The sequence below is a fragment of the Rhinolophus sinicus genome, linkage group LG09 (assembly GCF_036562045.2).
Source record: "Rhinolophus sinicus isolate RSC01 linkage group LG09, ASM3656204v1, whole genome shotgun sequence".
Lineage (NCBI taxonomy): Eukaryota > Metazoa > Chordata > Mammalia > Chiroptera > Rhinolophidae > Rhinolophus > Rhinolophus sinicus.
The window spans coordinates 37,422,923-37,441,834 of record NC_133758.1 but is presented as its reverse complement, the minus strand read 5'-3'; the positions used below and the strand labels follow the sequence as shown (position 1 = coordinate 37,441,834).

Sequence of the window (18,912 nt, the reverse complement as noted above, 5' to 3'; positions counted from 1 at the left end):
CTCTCTTGGTGTGAGCTCCAAGTGAACTGGAAGTCTTTGAGTGGCTTTCAGCATGGGTTGGATCAGTATTCCCAACTGTAGTATTTGCTGCCTCGAAAGTCCAAAGAGGCCCTTCAAGAACCACGCCTCTTTCTTAGTGGTAAGAGGTACAAGGTACAACTTGGGGGAATGCCCCACATCTCCCAGACTGCCATACCCCTAAAATCTTAGCTGACGTGGCAGACTCCTCAATTTTCATGAGGTTTACCTCCCACTCAATTCACACATGTATCTTCTTAGGACAGCCGGGGGTGGGGAGGATCTTGCTATTTACTGTTCTACAGGGCAAATTAACCTGATGTTATCAATTTAGTGAGCCAATGTGATGACTTGCAGAATGTCAAGACAGTCAAGGTCCCTATGGACGATACTGAAACAAATGGTAACAGAATCAACATAGTTCTGGAGCAATATTCTATCTCTTCTCTGTGAAAGTGTCCTGTGTTTGATCTTTTCTACTGAAGGAGAAGAATGTTCTCACTAGGTCAAAATGCACAAACCAGATGTCAGAGACTGCGTTGATTTGTGGCAACAAAGACACCTCGTTTGGCCAGCTATCACTTGGTTTGGATAAGAATAGCCCTTGAATAGGGATATAATACAGAGTATCACCCTTGCATCTTTTAAATCTTTGAGGACTAATCTAACACTACTCCTGGGATATGGTATTGCTTTTGATTAAGCATCAGTTTCAGAGGATTCCACTTGTCTTTTCCTATCAGAATGGCCCTGGCTCCACAGCTAAGTGGACCAATGTGAGAATTATGTCATTTCTAAATATATCTATACCAGTTACAAACATAGACACAGGAAATAAATACAGATTAGGTCTATGAACACATTGGACTGACTGAAAAACAGACATGGGTTGGAATTTCATTTATTACCAGGTCTCCATATGCCTCCAGTCTAACTGGAGGGTCATGATGGTGTTTTGGGTCCGCAGGTATCAATGTCAATTCAGAACCTATCTCTTACAGATCTGGAAAAGACTGAATATTTCCCCAGTTCACAGTTACCCCAACAAATGGTGACAAGTTCTCTGAAAATAGTGGGGAAATATTTACTGTGTATTTTTGCAGTAGTTTTTCAAGGTCCCTCATTAAGGGGATACGATCTTCTCATCAACCAAGGTGTTCTGTCTGTGAATCAACATAGGTATAAAACTACACGAACACCTCCGATTTTCCACTGAGGCAGAGGATTTTACCATCTGCTCTTCGTGCTCAAAAAAATTGTTTGCTTTTCTTTCTGTTTTTTAAATAATTGTTTTATTTTTCAATTACAATTGACATACAATATTCTATTAGTTTGAGGTGTACCACACAGTGATTAGACTTATGAAGTGATCACCCCAATAAATCTAGCACACATTTGACACCATACATAGTTATTACAATATTATTGACTATATTCCTTCTGTTATATTTTACATCCCATGACTATTTTGTAACTACCAATTTGTATTTCTTAATCTCTTCCTTTTTTCACCCACCCCACAACCTCCCTCCCAGCTGGCAGCCATCAAAATGTTCTCTGTAACTATTAGTTTATTTCTGTTTTGTTTATTTTGTTCTTTAGATTCCACATATAAGTGAAATCATATGGTATTTGTTTTTCTCTGTCTGACTCACTCCACTTAGCACAATACCTCTAGGGCCATCCGTCTTGTTGCAACTAGCAAAATTCCATTCTTTTTTATGGCTGAGTAATATTCCATTTACATACATTCCTGTTATAGTCTTTGTTTTAAAGTCTATTTTTTTTAGTACAAGTGTTGCTACCTCAGCTTTTTTTCTTTTCTTTCCATTTTCATGAAATATCTTTTTCCATCTCTTTACTTTCAGTCTATGTGTGTCTTTTGATTTGAAGTGAGTCTTTTGTAGGCAGCATATGTAAGTGTCTTGTTTTTTTTAAAAATCCATTTAGTCACCCTGTGTCTTATGATTGGAGCATTTAGTCCATTTACATTTAAAGTAATTGTTGATGGATATGTAGTTTTTGTGTTTTATTATTATTAACATTTTTTTTCTTTTCTTTTTTTTCTTCTTCTTAAAGAAGTCCCTCTAACATTTCTTGTAATATTGGGTTGGTGGTGATGAACTCCTTTAGCTTTTTGTTGTTTGGGAAGCTCCTTATCGGTCCTTTGGATGATAGCTTTGCTGGGTAGAGTAGTCCTGGTGGTAGGTCCTTGCTTTCAGTACTTTGAATATTTTGTGCCAATCCCTTCTGGCCTGCAAAGTCTGTGTTGAGAAATCAGCTGACAGTCTTATGAGGACTCCTTTGTAGATAACATACCTCTTTTCTTTTGCTGCTTTTAAGACTGTCTCTGTCTTTAACCTTTGGCATTTTAATATTGATGTCTCTTGGTGTGGACCTTTTTGGGTTCATCTTTTTTGGGACTTTCTGCACTTCCTGATCTTGCATGTCTATTTCCTTTACCAAGTTAAGGAAGTTTTCTGTCATTATTTCTTCAAATAGGTTTTCAGTTTCTTGCTCTCTCTCTTCTCCTTTTGGTACTTCAATGATGTGAATGTTGATACACTTGATGTTGTCCTAGAAACCCTTTAAATTATCTTCAGTTTCTTGAATTCTGTTTTGTGCTAAAATTTTTTGATTACACAATTGGCCAGCTATTTCATCTGTTATCATAGTCCAATGGTGGGTAGATACAACTGATCTATTAACCATTGCCATAGATCCCTGCAGACTGAACCCCTTATTACCACACTAGCCTCCTTTCCCATTATGGTAATCATATCTACTTTATCTTACAAAGCCAAGTGCATACATGACTTCTATCATTCCAAACCCCATTATCTCTGGTGATATTATAGAGCCAACTTCTTTCATAACATCTTCAGCTGACAATCCTTCCCAGAAAAGTTTGCTGAGCTTCTCAAAGATGCTCACTAGTGCATTCCTCATTGCCTTAGGGAAGAGAATATTCTGTGATCTGTCCTGGTTATCATAGTCCAATGGTGGGTTCCAGGGTTTAACATATGAAGCCCATTTTAACATGTACTCATCGTGAGATTTTTAACACCTTCCTCAGTACTGTACCAAAAAGTTTTGGTATCTCCATTTCATTTTCTGTAGACCATCATTATATCCAAGTTTCAAAGAGCCATTCCAATCATTAGGATTAGCTCTTTGTCAGAACAGTATAAGTAAGTATCACCATGTCAATAAATTGTGCTCTACATTCACATTGACCTTGTCTCCACCTATTCAACACCCTCAAGTTTCACTGTCACATGTGTTTCCCCAATTCCTGCTGATACATATTGGTGAGGTCTTGCAATGCTTTTGGCATGCAAACTATTTTACTCCAGAACTTTCTCTCTTAGGCAGTGCTGACCCTGATTCAGCTTGGAAATAATGAGGGATAGTAATAGATGATCATGAGGAAAATGAGCGTTGTTTTATACCTGCTTTAGGTATGTTTTTATGTGATCTTTATGGCAGGTGAGATTGTTCACCTCTGGCAAGGGGTTTGGGGCTGTTTCTGTTAAACTGGATGTTCAAGAATCTCAGATTCTTCCATCAAAAGGAACTCCATCTAGATCTTAGTGTCCCTTTCTATTCCAATTTAGGATCTTGACCTTGACATAGAGGAACTATTGAAGCTGTGTATGCAGCTCTCCCACCATTACAGTTTGAGCCTGGGTCTGATTTTCAGCATGCTCTGTCTTGCTGCTTTAGGCGTTGAGAGCCTATTGCAAAACCGTCATAAGGTCTGTGGCTTTGAAATTATGCCTTGAGGTGGCAGTAGGCAACTTAAGCCTATAATTTTCTTTCTTCAAGGTTTCAAATGCTGTTAAAAGAAGCCAGTCCACTCCTCAACTTATAATGATCATTGTCCAGATACTACATATTCCAATGACTTACCTTATACTTGGACCTCATTTAATCAGTAACTAACCACAGGTAAAAGCCTTAGTAACTGTGATGCCACTTCTTGCCAGGGATTACCATTACCACACTCTTAGCTCCAAATATTGTAATCCATTCTACTGGGTTGAATAGTGACACCTAAAATTCATGTCCATGTGGAACCTCGGAAGGTGACCTCGTTTTGAAATAGGGTCTTTGCAGATGTGAGTAGTTGTTAAAATGAGGTCATACTTGGTTTTTGGTAGGCCCTAAATCCAATGACTGTTGTCTTTATAAGAAGACCATGTGAAGAGACAACTCTGTGGCACAGAGATAACACCATGTGACAATGGAGGCAGATATTGGAGAGATGAAGCTACAAGCCAAGAAACTCCAAGGAAGCTGGCAACCGCCAGAAGCTAAGAGAGAGACATAGGACTAATTATCTCTCAGAGTCTCCAGAAGGAACCAACCCCACAGCCATGATTTTAGACTTCTGGCCTTTTGAACTCTGAGAGAATAAATCCATTCTTTTAAGCCAACCAGTTTCTAGTACTTTGTTACTGCGGCCCTAGGAAATGAATATACCCAGGTTCCCCAGGAAACAGCATCTGAGGCCATGGTCTTATATGCTACTCTGTTATCAGGTAATACAATTCCAGTGAGCAGAAGTGAGTGTCAAAGCAGGGAGGATGGCCAATGTGAGGATGGGATATCTACATGGTTGCCATTACCTACAGAACCATTGAAAAAAATGTACAAACAATGTCTTCGTACTGTCTATTGAGAAGAGAAAGAGGGAATAATATATCTAGATGACCACATTTCCCATTGATCAAAAGTTCACCCAATGGGGTATTAACTTTTCTCCACTTATAGGTTGCACATACATTGGCACCGGGTTTTCTTGGTGGGACATCTGGAGCCATGCCAAACATGCAGCTGCTATTAGACATCAGACACAGGAAATAAAGAAGGAAAATGTATAAACTCTACCCTTCCTTCACCTGCAGTCTCCTGAGCCTTTCATTGGTGGAATCCAGACAGATCCAGCTGAATCATGTGCCTGGGAAATGAATCAGCCTCTATCTAGGTGTTCTTTGATGTAGAACAAGGAAGGGTGAGAAATGAATCTGTGGGCCAGTTGGCCAGAGACAGGTGTAGCAGGCATGGTGGCATGGGGAAAGGGCGCAGCAGTGATTTCTAAGAATGTGCCCGGTTGCTGTCAAAACAGCCTCTTGTTGCAGCTGCCTCTCTTCACTGCATAGTAGATGGATCCTGATGACAGGGGGACCATTTGGGCCCATGTTCTTACCAAGGCTGTCTTATCCAGGTCACCTAAAGAAAGCCCACTTATGACAATGAATGGGGGGGAGATCTGAAACACTCAGGTTAAACAATAATAAGTAGTTACATTAGCTAGTGGGTGAATAGAAAATGAGAAAGTAAAGGCCTATTGTATCGACTTCATTAGATCACTTGCATTAGTAGAGAGCTGGGGATTTGTGGATTTGTCTATTGCCATGAGTACAAAGTGTTACTATGTGGAGCCTCATAAGTTTTGTGGGGAGGGGCGTACTGAGGCGTGAGAGATTATACAGGTGAAGAAGCATGGCAACATCACAACAGGCAAGAAATACCTGGAAGGCTAGAGAAACGTGAAGGATATCTGTTCTATGAACTCCATACCAGACATGAATACAGCTTGTTAAAAATTCAGCAAGATGGAGCTTTGGAATTGTATGAATCCATGAACATTGGTGTGAACTGACAGTTTTCTCAAGCCCCTCTCCTGCCCATTTCAATTTTTGGAAACATTCCATCATCACATTACTCCCAAGTTACATTAGATCAGTTAGTGCTTTCGGTCAATATAAAGGTCATCTGTTAATTTCCCCCTGTCTTTTCTGCTACAGAACAAATCCATAATACAGTCTTGCCTTTTGTTACCTGTAACACAGACTTTAAGAATGTAGTCATAAAGTAACCCTTGTGTAATCGTTTTAGCATTTGTCAATGTCTTATGAAAGAGGAAGACTGAAATCCAGAGCTCTGTTCATTCAGTTGCTCAACATGAGTTTGCTGAGTGTCAACTACATGCTTGGTGCTGAGGAGAGAGCAAGAAACATGAGACTTTTTCTGGCACAAGGAAACGTCTCCTTTTCCAATGGAAACTTGTAACTTTGGAAAAGTTACAATGAATGACTGAACCTCGTCTTGGGGTCAGGAAAGGATTTTCTGAAGAATGACAAGGTATTAGATTGGCCCACAGTGTTCTAAGTTCAGGGAATTGCCCTCAGAAAGGCTCCAACACAGGCAAAAAGCGTGACTTATCTAAGGAGATAAAAGTTCAGCCTGGTCAGTGTGTAGAACTAATGAATAGAAGGTGAACGAGGTAACGGATTTTTATTATTTGTTCCTATGTTATGGCTAGGAAGCCCATTTTAAACAATTATCTTATCAAAAAGAATCAACACTTGAAAGTCTAAAATTTAATTAGATGTATGTTTATTAAGCAAGACATGGTTTCTACTCTTGGGTAACTTAGAATCTGACAGAAAAGTTAAGACACATTTCCATATTGTTATAATACAAGTCAGTATGTGCCTAAGGGAAGAACACAGAGCTATGTGAACATTGGGGTAGGTGTGTGGGATTTGTGCCTACATTTATTTCTTCAACAAATATTTAACAAGTGCGTTCTCTGGGGTTACGAAGATGAACAAGACAAGGAATTGAGTCTCCTGGGGGAGCCAGATACTCACATAAATAATTAAAATTCTATAAGTGCAAACATAGAGATATATACAGGATCTAATGGAAGAATGACAATCATTATTTTTGAGCACTTATTAAACACTTTACAAACATTTTCCCGTTTATTTCCCACAATAACTTGACAAGGTACGTATTGCTATCCTTATTTTCAAGATGAGAAAACCAGCCTTCAGAGAAGCTACATAAATTGGAGAGGTTCCAAAGTTTAAAAGTTGAAAATTTGGAATTCAGACCCAGTTCTCACTGACAACAAGACCCAGGATACAAGACCCACCATAGTATACTGTTTTCCAGTAGCACATGGGTGCTCAGAGCAGGGCTTCTCATTTGAACCATGTCAGAGGTGAGCTGAGTTTAGGGATTAGGAGATGTTGGACAGGTTAATGGCGGTTAGGTGGGTGCTTCAGTAGAGGGAACAGCATGAGCAAAGGCCCTGGAGGCAGGAAACCCCACAATATCTGGGGTCATGGCCATTCTAGGTTGTTGGAGAGTAAGCAGAGAGGCAAGAATTTGCAGGAAACGTGATTGGCAAAGAATTGGGATCCTGGAGGATATTGTGTGTGTTAGGAAACACAATTGTATGATGGGAACCATTAAGGAGCTTTCAGTGGAGAAATGCCAGGCTTGGGTTTATATTATAGAGTGATAACAAGGGCAGCGGTGTGGAGGATTGTGTTGAGAGGAATAAAAGTGGGAGAACAGTTAGAAATTGTTGCAGCACTGCAGGCAAGAGAAGGTGAGGGTTTGATTTAGGGTAGTAGCGGAATGGATGGGAGGAGAGGAGAAACTTGAGAAAAATGCAGGTGGTGAAATTAATGGGCTTCCCCATGGCTGTGGGGAGTCAGCACAAGGAGAAGTCTGGCTTGACTCCTCAGTTGCCAACATGGGAGACAGAGTAGATTGGATGGTGATGCCATCGAACAAGGAGAAAACAGGTTTAGGGGTTAGATGATGAGTTTAACTTTAGTCATGTTGAGTTGCAAGTGCCAATGGGACATCCAGGTGAAGAGGTCCAGCAGGAAGTTGGAAATTTGAGTCAAAGTCCAGGACAGATGTGTGGGCTGGAGAAAGAGATTTGGGAACCATTATCCTATGGGTGGAGTTAAAGCAAGTAGAATAGAAGAGATTCCCCAGGCAGAGTGGATGAAGTGAGCTGAGGGATGGTCATGGGAGAGGAGGAGAGCGAGGGAGTGGGGTGCGAGGCAAGGGTTGGGGGGGTGGTATTATGTTGGAGAGGGCATGAGAGAAGGTCATTAAGATAGAAGAGAAATGGATACTTCAGACAGAGCAAATAATAAGAACAAAATAGCGGGGAAAGCACGAATGTTTTCAAAGAATGTAATAGTTCAATTTGGCTGGATAATAATGGATTTGATATAGTTATTTGGTGATATTGGGCAAGGGTTATATTGTTGAGGGCCTTGAAGACAGGCGACAAGAAGCTGGGAGCAGAATGATGCTGTAGGAAGTTTATTTTCAAAGTGTGTAGAATGGATTAAAGGAAGGAGTTATATGTACAATGGAATATTATTCAGCATTAGAAAGAAAGCAGTTCTGACATATCTACAACATTGATGAACCCTGAGGACATTATGCTAAGGGAAATAAGTCAGTTACAAAAGGACATGACTTACGTAATTCAACTTACATGAGGTATCTAAATTAGTCAAATTCATAGAGACTGAAACTAGAATGGTGATTTCCAGGACTGGTGGAAGGAGAAAAGGGAGTTATTTAATGGGTATCGAGTTTCGGTTTTGCAAGATGAAAAGAGTTCTGAAGATGGATGGTGGTGATGGCTGCATAACAACGTGAATGTACTTAATGACACTAAAAAATGGTTAGGATGGTAAATTCTGTTTTACCACAATTAAAATTTTACAAAGAAAAAATGAGGAAAAAAGGAAAGAGTGATGAGGAGTGGGACTTCTTTTCAGAGGCTATTTTGTATAGTTCCAGTCAATGCTATTGTGTCTAGACCTGGGTAGGTAGCAGTGGAACTATTAGTGGGACACTATGAAAGGGCTGTGTTTGTACATCAGAGGTGGTCAAATGTTGGCAATGTCCTATGATTCAACTTAATAGAAAGGCAAGTAGAGACAAATCCTTTAATGGAGTCCAAGAAAATGTACATTCTTACCATTTAAGTTAAATTGCAAAATATTTCTTGGGGCAGTTGCTTTCAAACTAATTACTGAAATAGCAAAATATTTTCCATTTTCAATCATCTCAGGTCAATTTGAAAAATGACTTTTTATTTTTTTATTGGTCTTCACTTTGTTCAGTATGACACTGAGTTGCCAAAATTGCCTTCAGTCTTTTGTGTTTCAAAAGGGGAAAGTTTTCATTTTGCCATTTCATCCTGAAAACTTTCAAACACTTTGGGCAGTGCCCAGCTCTGTCCCCATAATTCACTTCATCATTTCAGCTCTAGTTCTTGTGATTGGCAGCCCGCAGATGCCAAGTTTCTGCTTTAGTGCTGGTCCGAATCCCAGAGGGCTTTGTTACCAATATCCACTGACCCATCTATGAGCTGAGAGTCTTTAACATTTCAACAAAGTAACAGAATGAAGGCAGCAGGTTTCATTATTAGTTATAATCGATGGGGATTAAAGAAAAAATCACACACACATAAGTGTGCTCCATTCTTTTCTGAGGACTTGTTAAGCTAAATCAGGGTTGATTTTTTCCCTAAGGTTAATAGCAGTCATCCCAATAATATTATCATTTTAAATTGGTAGTTCCTCTAGTGTTCTGAGGATACATCTCAGTTCATAATATTTCTGAAGAACATTTTTCTAAACTTTGGAGACATTTTGAGGAAATGACTGGATAAAATGAAGTCCTATAAAATTTGCCACAGGTTTTCTGCTCTTCGGGATAAGAGTCATGATTATCGCTTCCCATGGCTGTGTTTCTGTTTTTCTCCAACACTTTTCTCAAGTGTTGAAATGGGAAGAAGAGGAGGTTAGAGCACAAAGAAGCAAAGATAGTGGCATGTCAGTGGGAATGCTAGTCACCCAGGAAAATAGCAAGAATGTGGTGGAGATGAGTGTTATGCACTAGATAGGGAAATCCTTAAGGAAAACTGGGAACTAGGCAATTTTCAGAGTGTTGAAGGCAGGTTATGGAACAGCAGTATGGATGCATCAGTGGGAACCAGTTTTTGTCCCTAGAATTTGAGGTTGTGGGGGCCTGGGAGAATGACTCATCTCTGCTGGGGTGGGGAATGGGGATAAATGTTGTTAGCAGCAGGACCCAGTGGCTAAGACAGAAGGATGCCAAAGAAAGGTACTGGATTTCTCCCAACATCTTTGTTATTGGTCAGAAGAAATTTCCTCAAGCAATGAAATATTGTTTGGCGATTCCACTGGGTATACGAACAAAGGATGAACAACACTTTGGGTGAGAATGTGATGACCTCACGGATTGCAGAACACAGATATGGTAGAATAAAATGTTTAGGAATTGCTTTTCCTTGGGAATCTTGGTGGATGAAAGAACACACACTTCAGAGCAGGAGTTTAAAGGTGGGACACTTAGGGGCCAGCCAGGTAAGGTCAATGAGTGATGATGGCTAGGTGAGAGCATGAAGATGCTCTTCTTCAGTGAGATGTCTCTGGCTTCTCTAACGTGGCCCACCTCGATTCTGCCCACCTATTTTCAGGTGGGCATGTAAGAGGCAGGGTAACAGAAATTCCTTATTATTGATGAAAAGAGTCCCAATTTTAAAATGTTGGCAACTAATTCAAATATTAAATAAAATGCATTGTAGGCCAAACCAAGCATATCTGTGGCCAGATCTGGCCTGTAGACTGCTGTGTGTGGTCTCGGTTTTGGAGCCAGAGGGGACCTTGGCAGGAAGCTGGCTCTGGGGCTCGCCATTAAGGCTCTCTGATTCTCAGTTTTCTCATTCATAAAATGATGGTGGAATAATACCTAACTTTCGTTTTTTTTTGATAAGGATTAAACATACTCTTCATGTCATTAAGTGAATGTATGTAAAATATGCCAGTGTCTGCTACTTAGTAAGTTGTACTCAGTAATGGCATTCAGTAATTGACTAAAATCATGCATTTCTTCAACATTACCTTCGCAAACTTAATACACAAATAAGTCATCTTAGAAATGTAAAAAACTGCTGTGTCCACAGCTATATTTTAGGTTAAGATGTGACTATTAACATTGAAAAGGCGTGTGGCTTAGAGCATTTCCCTCAATTGCCCTGCATTAGTGCCTTCTCTTTAGATCCACTGATCTTATACATGCCTGAAAGTCATAAGGCAGAAATATATGCATTATACACTAAGAGAAGCTGTAGGTGAACCTTTCAACAACAGCATCAGAAACATCTATTAAGGTAACGCTTTCCATTCAGTGCTTTGCTCGAAATGGTGCAAAGTGAATTAACGGACACAGTTCCTTTCCTCTCAGAAGAACTAAAACATATTCCAGGGACAACAGAGATTTTTAATTCATATGAGGAGGGATCTAACAAATGAACAAATTAATGAAGCAAAGAAAAAAAGAAAAAAAATGCCTTCATTTTTTTATATGAAGAAAATCTGAGGCAAGTCACATCAGGAAAAAAATTTTTTTTTTTTTCATTGATCAGAGAGCTCATGAACTGTGAAATTTCAAAATTGAATAATCTAAAGAGATTCTTTCTTGAGTTAACATAAAACGAATGTCCAGATACATAGAGAGGAGAGTATTTTCAATATAGTGTAAGACTTGAGCAGAGGCTTAGAGATGGAAAGAAAAAAATTGCTTCCATGGATTTGAAAAAAAAAATCTGGAAGGATATGACCTTGCTGAAAAAATAAGATGTGAGTGACTAGCAATTCTCTCTGCAAACTAATGATGTGAGGCAACACCCTTCTGTAGAAACTCAGACTCGTCTTCTTCAGGAAGGGGTCCCCCAGACCTGGAAAAAATCAGCCCTCTTCCAGCTGAGCACTTACTTATCTTGACCTTTTTTATCGTGGTGTTTTCAATTGGTTTAAGTCAACCTTCTGCTCTATTCTTTTCTATAATCTTCCTGAATCATGTTAGGGTATGTAACAACTATAGTTTGTCCTGGGGATGAGAACTCAGGAAAATGAGACCCTGCACAATTGCTTAGTTTCTAACAGTAGTTATGGAGCATTCACTTTGACTGACTTGCTGAGCCATGACCATCTTCAGTGGCCATAAATGCCGATGTGGGGAAAATAGGCCCGACTCTCTCCTTCTTGGATTATATTTTCTTTGACCTTGCCCACTCCTGTAGCTGTCTGGACTTTCTTGTCAAAGTGATAGTTTATTTCCATTAGGCTCAATTTGTTCCAGGGACTTTCCCCCCTCTTTTTGAAAACATTGTGTCTTATGATCAACAGGAGATTAAAAAAATGGGGGGGGGGAGGAAGCCTAGTTTCTAACAAAATCTTTGAATCTGTCAGTTGTACTCAGCAGGAATAAAGGGATAAATTGATTTGAATTGCGATAACTACCTAGTTGAATTCACACATGCACATGCATTTATATCCGCATTTTTATTTAAGAAGTTTCAAGATGCCAATATCTATTTCTTGCCTTTAGCTGTTATGAACACATGTAATGATAAAACAAAAGTAAATATGTAAGTTTATAATATTCTGAGAAGAGAGTTTGGTAGTGGTATTTGCTGCTTGGGTTCATCCTGCCTCCTTACCTATTTACCAGCAGTGTCTCTTTACGTAAGTTACTCAACCAAACTCTGCTTTAGCTTCCTTTATTTTATAGTATGTGTGTGTGTGTGTGTGTGTGTGTGCGCGCGCTAGCAATAGCACCTAACTTAGGTTGACTAAATGGAAATTAAATAAATTAATGCGTTTAAAGCACTTAAGTATTGAATAAATGTTTAATTATGACTATATTATGAATATCATAATGATTATGATTGAGATTGGGAAGTCTGACTTTAAAAGTAACACTAAGCTGAGTTAGCCCTGGTCTAAGGTTATCAGGCAATTGAGCTACTATTAAAGGCTTTGGCCAACCATTCTTCAACTATCAGAGCAGGGTGGGATGTTAGCCATGGGCAAAATTTCTCCTTTGCCATCTTCCACGAAGGCCTAGAGACTAAGATGCTCCAAGAGGCCAGATGAGAACTCACCTTAAGGAGATGTTTGCTGTATTCCCAGCCTACTAATTCCAAGTTCTACTAATTCAGGCAGTGATCTTTTCAAAGGCAATTCTAAAATTCAAAATTCTCTGCATCTGCTTATATATCCCCTTCAGCTAAGAACTATATATTTTAGAAGATAACACCTTTTTGAAGAATAATTATTCATGAATAAAGTGTAAGAGTCTTTTTTCCCCTCTTTTTAATTATAATTGGTGTCCAAGTAGTTCTTGAATTGCTAGATAATATTTTATAGACCGTGAAGTCAGAGAATTTATCAAGTGGCCTCACATTTCCATTGCCTGAATGAATAGTTTCAAACACATGTGAAAAAAATCAGAAAATTGGGTGCCCTGTATACACATTTCCATTGAAATTTATGGCCGCTTCTGGTCACAGCCACATCAATAATGCACATCTATAGGTAGTTTACCAGGTTAAATAACTGTGGTTTTGGATTTAATTGCCAACTTGTTACTCTACTAGTAATTCCAGACAGGGGAATAACAGAGTGAAGGGGCCTGCCCAGCGTGTTACTGCTGCCTGAAAAAACAAATAAGATCCTTAGGGTTTAATTAGAGAACTAATAACTATACCTATAGCCTGCTAATGCTAAAATGGGAACATTGAACATCTGGAAGATAAGTCTAGATTTGGTCACTTGCCTTTGGGAGTCTAAATCCATGAGATTTTGACTGTCCAAAGGGGCAGTGGCACTAATACCTGGGGTTTGGACACAGGCAGAAATCACAAAGGTGATTGTGAGTTGGTCTACAAAGTGGAACAATTCAGGAGAGATAAATGGAATAGGTATTTAAAAATCACAAAAAATTCAGGATGATGACTGGCTTCTTTGGCCCAAACTTGAAAATAAGTCATTTAAAAGGAAAAATTGGTACATAAAAAATGTGTTCTTACTTCATAAAAACTTACATGGCCTCTGGAACTCACAACCACACAAGATATCAGCTGGCATCAGAGAGTTTGTTTAGGAAAAGAATGACTGAAGCATGACCTATGATTACACATGTTCGGTGGAAAAGGTCAGGAAAGGAGCATATATAGTAAAAGGTATAGAACAGCTTTGATAGACAGCATTGTGCATCATTTTTTTCTCTCACCTCTCTTCTCTACCACCAATGCCAAATAATCATATATAGATATATATATGACTGCTCATATATATGATTGTTTTATATATATGTATATATATAGTTTTACACACACACACACACACACACACACACACACACACACACACACCACTCTCTCAAGTGCATGAGAAATGTTAATAAGAGAGATAGGACACTTGCTTCCATTTTTTTCTTTCCAAAATTATGAAAAGAAAGGTTTTTGTTTGTTTGTTTTCTCCTCAGGTGGTTTAAGAATAACTCTGAGAAAAATGTCTCTATCCTTTGCAGCAGATCCCATCTAAAACTAGTTTTATATACTTTAGGAATAAAATTGCATCACTTCTCGGCCTTTTGACTAAGATCAAGTGTGTAGGAATAAAATTTCAGGCTTCTTGGCATATTTTCTGTGCTGTCTTTGTCTAAAAAGATCATTTCAATATCTCTAAGTTACTAGGACTTCACTGCACATGGTATAGGAAAATTTAAATTATACAATTGAGATTACTCTAGAGTACAATTCCTTAAAAACAGAAAGTATACCTTAAGACTATGGTCTAGAGGCAAGAGTAAATGGAGTGGAAAAGTGGTAAAATGTTGGTTTAGAAGGTTTAATACTTATGATCTGGCAGCCGGTTGCCTCTACCCACTCAATGGGAGACACAGATGGGAAAGGGCAGGTATGTGTAAAGAGTGAAGTGATTCATGAATACTCAGCCATGAAGTGAAAAAAATCAAAATGGAATAAGTATGACTATAACTGTCTTGGTCTATTAGTATTCAAATATTAATGCTTACTTTCCTTTTAGAGATATTACTGATTATTTACTGATGAGAATAAAATGATAGTTTGGGAAAAGGAACATGTATGTTCAATAAATAAATTTAAACAGGGTTTGAATGACATGTGATTTGCTTAACTCAGGGTAACAGTTGACTTGTTAAAATGAGTTTCCCATCCTGATGTGTCTTCTACTTTAGGGTTCCTTGGAAAAAAACTTCTAAAATGCATTGCAATTTTTCACAGAGGTGACACATGGTCCTATTTTCCGAAGACTTTGATTTAATATTTAAATGCAATGGTATTTGACTTTATTAGTACAGAATATTTAAACTTAAAAAGAAAATATCTTAATTTGTTTATGCATAAGCCTATTAAAAACGTTTCTAAGGGGCTCTTGTTATGTTTATTCTCTAGAACATAACCTATCTTTGAAGTGGTATATTAGTTTTAAAGAAGTCGTTCTCAAGCTAAATAATTAGACTGGAAACAGAAGCTATTCTTAGAGTACATTCAACATATAAAGCTATGCATATGATGCTTTGATTCAAATAATATTCTTATAAAATTTTGTTATTGTTTGAGGTCTATATTCAGATTGGCAACTTTTGTTTTGATAATTATTCCATCCCCACATAACTTCCCCCCTGCCCAATTAAACCAGAATTAGGAACACATATATATCTGATAAGGCTTAAACTTCTCAACCGCCTGCTTCAGAAGCAAAGACCTTTAGTGGTTGTATTAATTTTGTCTCTGCAGAGAAGGCTCAGAAGAAAACAGAATCAATTCCCTTACGTTTTTCTGGAAGAGGAAGGTTGCTTTGATCTTAGCATGCTGTGCATTTTTTATTGGCTGTGAATATAAAAAGCCATAGCCTCATCTGGTTTTTCTGCTAATTTCTCATACTGTAAATCACATAATGCCTTGTCATCTAAAGTAAAATGCGTAGGTCCAAAATATCATTTCAACATTGATTTATCGTCACAGTTGATAGAAAGATGTCCAGGATGTTAGAAAACTATCCAAGGTTTGATTAATATGTCACAGACTGCTAAAAATATATCCATGCACTTTAGACAACGAATTCCAGGATGTAGACATTCACTAATGCTATTTTGGATCCCTTTTCCTATCATTACAAGGGGCTGTTGCAGCTAATGTAGCAGCTGCCTAGGTTATTGCTTCTATAATATAATCCATAATGCACAAGCAGCTCTTTTCCAAACATTTTAGAACAACTCAAATTGTTTATATGTCTCTGTTAGGTAATTTTCCTATAACTTTGTGCCAATTGGTGTCATACTATTTGGTAAAAGTCTTCATTAAATCAAGACAACTGCACTTAGTTAAATTTCTCTCATACAGAGAATTACAGGAAAATTATAGCTAGCTCATTTGAGGCCATCATGATGAAATAAATGCAGGGAAAATGAATGCAAACTACAAAAATGGAGTTGTATAATTAAACATCAAATAGTCCAAGTAATAAAAGTCATAGATTAATTGTCTTTCAGTTCTAGTCAGATCCTTTAAATACTGTCTCACGACTTCAGCGTTGGTTCTTTCATCAGATGAGTGCCTATCCTTAAAGTTTGGAAATTTCAGCTCTTTTGGAGCACCAATCATCTCTAAAAAGTAATTGGCATCTTCTTCCAAAGTCTCAAATTTTCCAACAAAATCATAGTTGATTAAACATGGATAGCAGAGTTTGCTGACCTTTTCCCAGTGAATGTCCATTCCTACTGGACGGTGAGAATCCAGCAAATAGTGGACAAACTCTTTGAATTTGACTCCAGATCCATTATTTAATGCTTCTTCACAGGCATTTGGCCGATATTTCTTTATAATTGCCTTCCCAAATACTGGATGGTAATAACTATTGGGGTGTTCAAATTTGTCCCTAAATGCTGACACTAATCTTTCCATGGGATCACGAACAAACACAGCTTTGGTGTAGGTATTCAAACGAGTATATATCCCTTTTAAGTCAAAGCTATCTAGTTTTTTCAAATGCTTCCCATAGTGAACAGCATCATGGGAGATATTGTACGCAGAGGGAGCCAATCCATTTAATACCATCAGAATTCTTTTCCAGTTGGAACAGCCAGCCTTTGGTACTTCACAATATAAGATTTTGTGTTTATCTTCTACATAGATTCTGGATACCATATGAAAAAGCTGTGATTGAGGATGACTTACCCCACCATATTTCTTGCAAAATTCCTGAAGGAAAGACCTGCGCTTCTCTTGGGTTTCATCAGTTCTCCTCCATTTGTTGTCTTTGACTAAACTTTTGTTTAAAGGGTGGATGTCCAATGGCCAATTCATTTCTCTGAACTTCTTGAAAAGGGTCTTAGTTCTTTGATGTTTTTCAATCAACTTAAAGGTGGGTGACTCCGTGGTCTTGCCCAAAGCTTGCCCCTCTCTTTGTGAGTGGCTGGTCTCCGTTAAGACCCCAGTAGACCTCTCAGAGTTAAATAGAAGATTTTCTTTTTTTTTCTTGGGATCCTCAGGGATGTGGTACTTGGGGTTCTGTTAAAATAGAGAAGGAGAAATGTTGAAAGCACACTCACAAATGTGGGTATATTAATAAGGAACTTAACATAGTTGTTTTAAAACACTATCAAGGAGAGCACATTTCATATAAACTGCCAGAACAACTTACCAAAGCATGCCAAATATATACTTTGTAGTAAGTTTCTTTATAGAAAACATAACAATGAAAAATGGCATCCATGCATCATTTTGGACCAATGTTTCACATAATATAAAATTTGACTTGAAATTTGAAAGCTCATGGGTTTATTGGTAGACTGCATGGGAAGTATTCAGCCTAGGCCGGAAATAAAACTGCCACTCTATTTCTGCTGTTATTTCTTCAACTACTATAATTATAAATAATAATTGCTAATCTTATTGTTTTAATAGTAGTAGTACTTTATCCTAGTGACCTAGTGAATTTCACGGTTCCCCAGTGTTCATTATTATCCAGACTATACTTTGTGTGCCCCTCCCCACCCCCTAATTAGTTCTCTCCCTGCCCCACTAACAAGAACAAAAACAAAATCAGCCTTCCACTGTGCCCTCTGGACCTTCTGCTTGTGGTCATCAAATTCCCCTTTAATCTCCAGGGATTTCTGGAGTGTTTGTTTCCCGTGACTTTCTCTAAATGAAACCTGGCTGGTCCCCAAGACTCTGCTTCCCTTGCAATTTCTCAAGTAGACGAAACTTCGCTTATTGGAACCACTTGTCCCTCTGCGGGCAGAGAGGAGGCTCTTTCCTTGTGCTCCACTGCTGCCTCCAGGACGTTTCTCCTGGCAAAACCTCCTGCTTCTGTGAAGGACATGTGTCCGGCTGAACCTCCCTCAACCCCTCCTCATGCTGTCATCTGCTTTTACTCTTGATCTTGTCACTTTATGCTCAGACTTTGCTTCTTCATTCCTACTCTTGTCAGTATGTGTAGTGACTCTGACACCCAATGAATTCTCGGTTGCTTGAGCACCTCACCTTGAATAGAAGTGTTTTCTATTTCACATAGATCTTGCCCTTGCCAAGGCCTGCACCACCCCTGCCATCTCTCTGACCACCACCGTCAAACCTTCCAGCTCATTGCTCCGGTTTTGCAATTCTGTGACCACTTTTTACTATATTATCTAAGCTCTCAGCAGCCAGCCATGCCTGCTCTGTTTCCTTTAGCTCTTAGAAAGTCACTTCTATAAGGAGCTGGTTCGTATCTCTTTGGTCTAAATTATGTTTCCCTCTGAGATTTTCTCCCACAAAACCCTGCTTATTTTCCTCATTGCATTTATCATAATGTAAAACAATTTTACTTCTATCTATGTTGTCTTTTCCCACCCCATTCCACCTCTCTTGCATTAGAATGTGCCTGCAGAGGTCTTATCTTTCTTGTTTTCTGCTTGATCTCTGGTACTTAGCACAGTGCCTGGCACATAGAAAATGATCAATAAATAACTGTTGAATGAGCATGTATGATTATAATGTAATGATGGGCTTCCACACAATTGTTTCACGACCTTGTTGAAGAAAAACAGTGTTAATCAAAGGTCAAGGTTAACAGATAAATACTTCACCAATTATTGTTAAGGTGCTGAAAATATCTGTATTCAAACAAACCCTTGGCAGAAGAGAAAATAAATAAA

At 38.5% G+C, this 18,912-nt stretch overlaps 1 protein-coding gene across 4 annotated transcripts in view; it reads right to left on the bottom strand.

Moving 5' to 3' along the window:
* Window positions 1-15,711: 15,711 nt before the first annotated feature.
* Window positions 15,712-18,912, bottom strand: part of CHST9 (carbohydrate sulfotransferase 9) — a 236,358-nt gene continuing 233,157 nt past the window's right edge. For all 4 annotated transcript variants that reach the window (XM_074340203.1, XM_074340202.1, XM_074340204.1 and 1 more), the window contains one exon: window positions 15,712-17,284. In XM_074340203.1, the coding sequence (XP_074196304.1) occupies window positions 16,193-17,284 (1,092 nt within the window). In that variant the 3' untranslated portion in view covers window positions 15,712-16,192. The remainder of the gene's footprint in view (window positions 17,285-18,912) is intronic.